At 56.0% G+C, this 7888-nt stretch overlaps 1 protein-coding gene across 1 annotated transcript; it reads right to left on the bottom strand.

Moving 5' to 3' along the window:
• Positions 1–322: 322 nt before the first annotated feature.
• Positions 323–7358, bottom strand: LOC100971448 (putative uncharacterized protein MGC163334). The gene is made up of 2 exons (XM_055104471.1): positions 7329–7358; positions 323–715 (listed from the first exon to the last, which is right to left on the bottom strand). The coding sequence occupies exons 1-2, from the start codon at positions 7356–7358 to the stop codon at positions 323–325; spliced, it is 423 nt and encodes a 140-aa protein (XP_054960446.1).
• Between the last annotated feature and the right edge of the window lie 530 nt (positions 7359–7888).

The raw sequence follows: 7888 nt of genomic DNA, 5'->3' as shown, positions 1-7888 counted from the left end.
TACTCTTCCTCCACACACACTCAGTCCTTCACATCACTGGGTCTCAGCTCAGTGCCACCTACTCAGAGAGACCACCGGGATCACCGCAGTCAGAATGGAACCACCCCTCACTCCATGTGTCTGAACTGTGCTTTATGTCTCATAGAATGTCGATTTTATTTCTTTATTCAGCAATGATTTCCTCCATGCCTGGCACTGTCCTCGGTGCTGGGGACAGGGCAAGGAACAGAATAGCCAGCTCCTGCCTGCCCTTCCCAGAGGGCACATCCTCATGGATGAGACAGACAAAGAAAGCAGGGAGAGGGGTGAGGAACTGAGGGGACTATGGCAATTTTAGACTTGGTGGCAGGGAGGCCGCACAGAGCTGGTGACATCTGAGCAGGGATCTGAAGGAGAGAGGCAGAGTGTGGGGATCTGTGGAAGGGGTCTGGGGAGGAGGTATTTGCCTTCCTGGCTGGAAGCTGCCCTCCAGGGGTGAGGGCAAAGCATGTCTTCTTGTTCCATTCTTGTCCCCAGCACACAGTAGGTGCTTCATAACACAGTTGTCACTGCTGTTCCTGTGGGCCCTTGGAGGATTATACACGGCCCGAGGTCCTTCTCGCATGGGGCCTGTACAAGTGGGCCCCGGGAAGCACAGTGCTGTGAGGAGAGTCCGCCAGGCAGCCTGTGAGGGTGGCGTGGAGAACAGGCCACCTCCAGGGAGATGGGGGCAGATCTGCAGGGGAGGAAGAGACAGGGGAGGGGGCTGAGGCCGGGTCTCCAGGGGCCTTCACGCCACGCAGGGACTCTGGACATGATCCCGAGGGCCACCGGCAGCCACTGCAGGGCTCAGGGGAGGGGGTGACATAATTAGATCCAGGTTTTTAAAGGCCTTTCTGACATCCATTGTGGGGAATGGGGTGGGTCTGAGTGGGGCCACAGGCCGGAGGAAGGCAGGGCCAGTGAGAGCCGTGGACAGCAGTGAAGGCAGGGAGGCCACAGGCCCCACCAAGGGACTGGCAGGCATAGGCTGCGTTGCCATAGCCGCGCCCAGGCCCTGCGAGCTCTCACCCTGCATGCCCTCACTGTGCCCCTCCTGGGCACTCTTTCACCAAGAGCGAGCAGCCTGGCTCCCGGCTGCAGGCCAGGTCCTATTCTAGGCCCGGGCAAGGCGGCGTGAACAAGGCCCAAAGCCCTGCCCTCCTGGGAGAACCTACGACAAACATGGTAAACAGATGAAATAGGTGGTGTGTGAGGACAGCACAGAAGAGAGAAGGGGACAGGTGGGGAAGGGCCAGGCAGTGGTCAGGATGGTAGATAGGGCACGGGCTGGGCCTCCCCAGAAGGAGACTCCTACTCCAGGCCCTGAAAGAAGGTAGGATGTTTCTGCTGTTGCTGCTAGGGGAAGAACTTTCCAGGAGGCAAACACCCCTGGCAGGAGCTACAGTGGGGTCAGCCTGGCAGGGAAGGGAGACTGGGCAGGAGAAGCCATGGTCGGGGGTGTGCAGGCTCAAAGAAGATCTCTATGAGGACTGGGCTTCTCCGAGTGACACAGGAGCCACTGCTGGGCCTGAGCAGAGGGACAGGCCTGACTCTTCTGGGACGGGGCCCCTCTGGCCGCCGGGTGGAGAGTAGACTGCAGGCGGCATGGGCAGAAGCCCCCAGAACAGGGAGGCAGTGGAGTGAAGATGCAGGTGAGATGGTGGAGGCTGGCCCAGGGGAGGCCGAGGGGTTGTGAGCGGCTCTGGGGACTGAGATGTGTTTGGGGTCAGAGTCCATGGGATTCACTGATGCAGTGATGTGGGATGTAAGACAGAGACACAGAGAGTCAGAGACAGAGACAGAGAGTCAGAAACAGAGAGAGACAGAGAGTCAGAGACAGAGACAGAGAATCAGAGACAGAGAGTCAGAGACAGAGACAGAGAGAGACAGAGACAGAAGGAGACAGAGGGACATAGAGTCAGAGACAGAGGGAGACAGAGAGGGACACAGTCAGAGACAGAGAGTCAGACAGAATCAGAGACAGAGGGAGACAGAGAGTCAGAGACAGAGTGTTAGAGACGGGGGAGACAGAGGGTCAAAGACAGAGAGAGAGAGTCAGAGACAGAGGGACACAGAGTGTCTGAACCAAAGACAGAGAGTCAGAGACAGAGGGAGATAGAGAGTCAGAGACAGAGGGAGACAGAGACAGAGGGACAGAGAATCAGAGACAGAGAGTCAGACAGAATCAGAGACAGAGGGAGACAGAGAGTTAGAGACAGAGAGTCAGAGTGTCAGAGACTGGGGAGACAGAGAGTCAAAGTCAGAGACAGAGAGAGACAGAGGGAGACAGAGATTCAGAGACAGACAGACACAGAGAGTCAGAGACAGAGACACAGAGAGTCAGAGACAAAGACAGAGACTCAGAGACAGAGTCAGAGACAGAGACAGAGAGTCAGAGACAGAGAGAGAGAGTCAGAGACAGAGACAGAGAGTCAGACAGAGTCAGAGACAGAGAGAGAGACAGAGATAAGAGAGAATCAGAGTCAGAGTGACAGAGTCAGAGGGAGAGAGACAGAGAGACAAAGTCAGAAAGACAGAGGCAGAGAGGGAGACAGACGCAGAGAGAAAGAATTAGAGACAGATGAGAGAGAGTTAGAGACGGACGGGGTAAAGGGTTGAGGATGACAGCCAGTGTTCCGGCCTGGGCCAGGGGAGAATGCAGTCACCATTCTCTGGGATGAGGAGGGTTGAGGGTGGAACCGATCTGTGTGCAAATATCAGGAGATCCTGGAGAAGCCCGGAGGAGCTGTGCAGGAGGAAGTGGATGTGTGGCTTTGGAGCTCAGGGGGCGTGTCCAGGTTGTTGATATCAGTGTGGAGGGCAGCAGAGAATCGGTCTTTAAAGTCAGCCAGGGAGGAAGGCAGATGGAAAGGGACAGCAGCCCAGGGATTGAGCCCACGGCCCCCAGCCTGAGAGGTGAGGGAGAGATTGGCGAAGAGGCAGAAAATGGACTGAGAAGGGGCAGCCAGGGAACTGGCAGGGAGGGTTCTCACAACCAGGGGAGGACAGCGTTTGAAGGAGCAGCAGGTGTTAGCTGCATCTGATGCTACTGACAGGTCCAGATAGGGAGGTCTGAGAGATGGCATTGGGCAGGTTTAGAAACGTGAAGTTTCTTCATTTCCTCGGGAGGGGGAGGGGAGACCCTGTGGGGAGTGGATTGAAGGGAGAAGAGGGGAGAGAGACTCTGGAGACAGCGAGAATAGGTGTGTTTTCAGGGCATTCCAGCGAAGGGCTGGAGAAAAACCGGACAGCAGAGAAGGGAGGGGTGCTCAGAGAAGGGTTCTTTTAAAATTCAAGAAAAACTAGCACTTTGTATGGGGAGAGTTTCTGGAGCAAAGTCTCAGGCATGACAAGAGGGAGGGGGTCACTGAATCCTTCCCACGACCCTGGACAGTGAGCCATATTATCATCCCCACTTTATAGATATGGAAACCTCAGCCCAGCGAGGTGGGTTCTCCTGCCCAAGGTCACACAGCTGGGCAGTGGTGGCGAGTCCCTGCAACTCTTCCCGGTCTGGGCTGTTGTTATCCTGTTTGACAGATTACTAGTTACTAGTCTCAGTTCACAGAGCAGGTTAGTGGCTAAGTTAGGAGGTCGATTTAACAGGCTGTAGGGGGAGAGGCTGTGGGAGGAGCCAGGAGTGACTCCTGCTGCTCAGCACAGTGGTGCCTCTCCCCGGGCTGGGAACTGAGAGAGGAACAGGTTTTCAGAGCTGAGCTCAGTCACGGGTGTGCATGACATTCCCCAACTGTGAGATGAGGCCGATCGCAGAGCTGACCTCACGGAGATCCTGTGAGACTCGGGAGAGCTGCGGTCAGTCCCAGCACACAGCAAATGCCGGGGGGCGCGTGTTTGTTCTCATTTCTCAGTCTAGCTAGTTGATTGCACAGTGGGACTTCCAGGCACCAGTGTGCACAAGCAGCTGACTCCTGGGTGAGACTGGTAGGATGAGAAGGTTGATGGGAAGTTCAGGAAGACATGGACCTTCGGAGGTCCTTCCTGGAGGAGCCGCACAGCTCTTAGTTTAGTCCTGGGCTTGGAGGCCCAGCCTTCAGGGGACCTTGAGGAGCCCTTAAGTAGGTCCAAAGGTGGGGCCTCAGGTGGGTGAGAAAGGTCCTGGGAGAGCCTTCCCTTCTCAAAGCCTGAGGTCTTCATCTGTAGGATGGGTGTTCTGATTCTCGCTTTTGTGGAGATGCGGTGACTGTGAAATGTGCTCACAGGTGTCCAGCAATTGCTCAGGGTAGATGGGCTGAATGAACCCTGGGACTGAAAGTCAGGAGGGCTGGGCACCCTCCCTGCTCTGCCCTAATTTGCTGTGTGAACTTGGACACGTAGCCTAACCTCTCTGGGATTTAGCTGTAAAGCCTGGATGGTGTAAGGCCCCCTGCACGTGTGCACTTCATCGTTATTTAGAGCTTCCTGATTCTATTAGGTGGCAACACCTTCCCTGCCCGCCCCGCTACACCTGAGTTTTTCTGCTACAAAGTCCTGCTTCTTGCCAGGGCAGGAGAGGGGCTGGAGAAAGTAGAATGCAGGTCACCTGGGCCTGAAGGGTTCCACTCTGGGGCAGCCCTGCCCCAGGCACATTCTGAGGTTCCTAGAGTGGCATCTTGGGTGATCCATTCATTGATCTGGGACAGAGAAGCTGTGGGTCCCATTTCTCATCCATCTTACAGATGAGCAAACTGAGATTCAGGGGAAACATGACTCACCTGCCCTCAGAGCCTCCTCTTGCCAAAACTCCAGGCCACCCCTGAGGAGCTGGCTGTCGGGAGGCAGGGATCAGACCCCTCAAGGGCATCCACAGGCCTCCGACCCTGGCTCCTTCACTAATTCATTTGGCCCATGGGTGGCACCTCCCATCCGCCAGGCTCTATCCTGGGCACTGGGGACACCAAGAAGACTCAGGTGGACTCCTGGCCTCCTCTAGTGGAAAAGACATATGTGAACAGAAACCAAAAGCAATTGAGAGGGGGCCGGATGGGAAGGTGGCTCACGCCAGTAATCCCAGCACTTTGGAACGCCAAGGTGGGCAGATGGCTTGAGCCCAGGAGTTTGAGACCAGCCTGGGAAACATGGCAAAACCCCATTTTTACAAAAAATACAAAAAAAATTAGCTAGGCATGGTGGCACACTCCTGTAGTTCCAGCTATTCAGGAGGCTAAGGTGGGAGGATCACTTGAGCCTGGGAGGTCGGGGCTGCAGTAAGCTATGATTGCACCACTGCACTCCAGCCTTAGCAACAGGGTGAAACCTTGTCTCAAAAATAAATAAATAAATAAAATAGAAAGAAATTGAGAGGGGCTGGGGACACTGGGGAGGGAGTGATTCATTCTGATCTAAGGCTCTGGGGGTGCTTCCTGGAGGAGGAGCACCCACGATGGCTCTGCAACGCCAAGGGTAACTGTGACCATCCTGGGCTTCAGGGCACAGTCTCACCTTCCCAGTCCCCAGTGAGGCAAGTCCTACCCTTAGTCCCACTTTACAGATGAGAAGACTGAAGATCAGAGAGCTGAAGCGATGTGTCCAGGGTCACGTGGCTTGCGAGAGGGGCCTGAGCTCATTCCCAAGGTCCTGGCAGGGATCAGTCCCAAGACCAACTGTCCCCAGGCCAAGGAGGCAAGGAAAGACCCCCGCCCCGGGGGCCCCCAACCCAGGAGGCCCAGGCCTTCCTCTGGCCTGGCGTCCCCGATGCCCAGTTTCACTTCCCGAAACACAGGCCTATTTTGGATCCTGCTGACTTCCTTTCTCACCCGTGGCCGTTCAGGCTCCGAGGACTGGGCAACCGTAGGATGGATCTGGTGCCCCTGGGCCTTTCCCAACCTGCTCTTACACCACCCTGGAACGGGTGGAACTGCCAGGGCTGCCACCGCCTTCTCCCGGCCCAGCCCGCCATGGCCCCTCAGGGAGGGTACCAACCGCAGGGCACCTGGCAGGGCCCCTGCCACACGCCAGCTCAGAGGTCCTGCTCCCAGCCCATGCCAGCCTGAGCCGGACAGAGCAGGAGGCTCTGTCCAAACCCCAGCCCCAGAGTGTCCTGGCCTTGTGACCTCGAGCAATTTATTTTCCTCCATGAGCCTCAGTTTCCTTCTCTGTGACAGGAGATGAGGGTGATCTCCCACCTAGAATTGTTAGGAAAACCACTCAAGTTCAACAGCATGTCATTACCAAGCATCTACCATGCTCCAGGCCTGTTTTGGGCATGGGCCACTCGAAGAACCTTGTCCTCAGGAAGCTGAAATCCTAATGGGGGACAGAGCTGGAATAAACACTATGAATAAGTTCATTAAATGGTACATTGGAAAGTGACGCACATTTTGGAGAAAATGGAGCCGAGAAAGCATGTGTGTGTGACGGAAGGAGATGTGGGGCCATGTTAAACGGGGTGGTTAGGGAGGCCTCCTGGGAAGGTGGCATCTGACAACAGGAAGGAGAAGATGGAGCCGGCCCTGCAGACATCTGAGGAAGGGCACTCCAGGCAGGGGGCCCAGCATGTACAGACGCCCGCCCGGAGGCAGGAATGCCAAGAAGTTGTGAGTGTGCCACAGCCAGGGGTTGGGCGAGAGCCTTGGGGACACATGGCCAGAATGGGCAGGGCGACCAGAGCATGAGGCCCTCCAGGGCCAGGCTCAGGACTTTATTCTGAGTGAGGTGGGGAGCCACAGGGGCTTTGGAGTAGGGGAGGGGTGCGATCTGACTCTTGTTTCAGCTGTTTCCCTCTGGCTGTGTTATGGAGGGTGGGTGGCAGGGCCAGGTTGGAGGTCAGGTGCAGGGAGAGGTTGCTAGGGGTGTCAGCAATGGGGCGGTGAGATGTAGTCAGATTCTGGTTATATTTTGAAGGTGGAGCCAAAGGGATTTGCTGATGGATCAGATGTAAGGGGTGAGAGAAAAGGGCCAGGGGCAGAGATGACTCCACGGCTTTTGGCCTGACCCTCCCAAGTCTCCTGACTCCCATCCCATGCTCCTGCAGGCCAGTCAGTCCCCAGTAGCCAGAGGGGTCTCTTGAGAACCCAAGCCAGATGGTGTCTAGACCTTTCCAATCCAGTGGCTCCCCATGGCTGTGGTCTGGAGTCCACGCTCCTTGCTTGGCCTGGCCCCAGCCCACCTCCCCAGTCGCTCTTAAGCCCACTGGCCTCAGCTCATACTGTGTGCCAGCCTCGGGGCCTTTCCATTTGCTACGCTGGGTTCCAGTCTGTTGCTCAACCACTCGGTGGCCCTGGAGATGACACATCTTTTGGGGCGCCCTCAGTTTCTCCGTATGTAAAAGGGTAAGTTTAGACCCCTTGAGCCCTAAAGAGATTCCTTACGTTTGCACGCTTTGGGGATTTACAATCCATGAAGAAGCCGCCCTTCTCCGCCCTTCTCTTGCCTGGTGAGACCTTGGGCAAGGTGCTTCATGCTCCCTGCTCTCTGCAGTCTTATCCACCTTCTGGGGTCTCTCTCAGGTACTTCCGGCTGGAAAAGGAGATATGTGTTCCTGAGATCATGTCCCTGGAGGAGGGTAAAGATTCAGACAGGCTGGGCACAGTGGCTCATGCCCGTAATCCCAGCCACTCGGGAGGCTGAGGCCGGTGGATCACCTGACGTCAGGAGTTCAACACCAGCCTGGCCAACATGGTGAAATCCCACCTCTACTAAATACAAAAAAATTAGCTGGGCATTGTGGCACATGCCTGTAATCCCAGCTACTTGGGAGGCTGAAACAGGAGAATCACTTGAACCCGGGAGGCAGAGGTTTTAGTGAGCTGAGATTGCACCATTGCACTCCAGCCTGGGCAACAAGAGCGAAACTCCATCTCAAAACAAAAACAAAAGATTCAGACAGACCTGGGTGGGCTGGGAAAGTTCCCTTCCCCACCCTGAGCCT

Source organism: Pan paniscus, chromosome 21 (genome assembly GCF_029289425.2).
Source record: "Pan paniscus chromosome 21, NHGRI_mPanPan1-v2.0_pri, whole genome shotgun sequence".
NCBI lineage: Eukaryota > Metazoa > Chordata > Mammalia > Primates > Hominidae > Pan > Pan paniscus.
The sequence above is the reverse complement of the archived record's forward strand: the minus strand, read 5'-3'. Positions and strand labels throughout refer to the sequence as shown.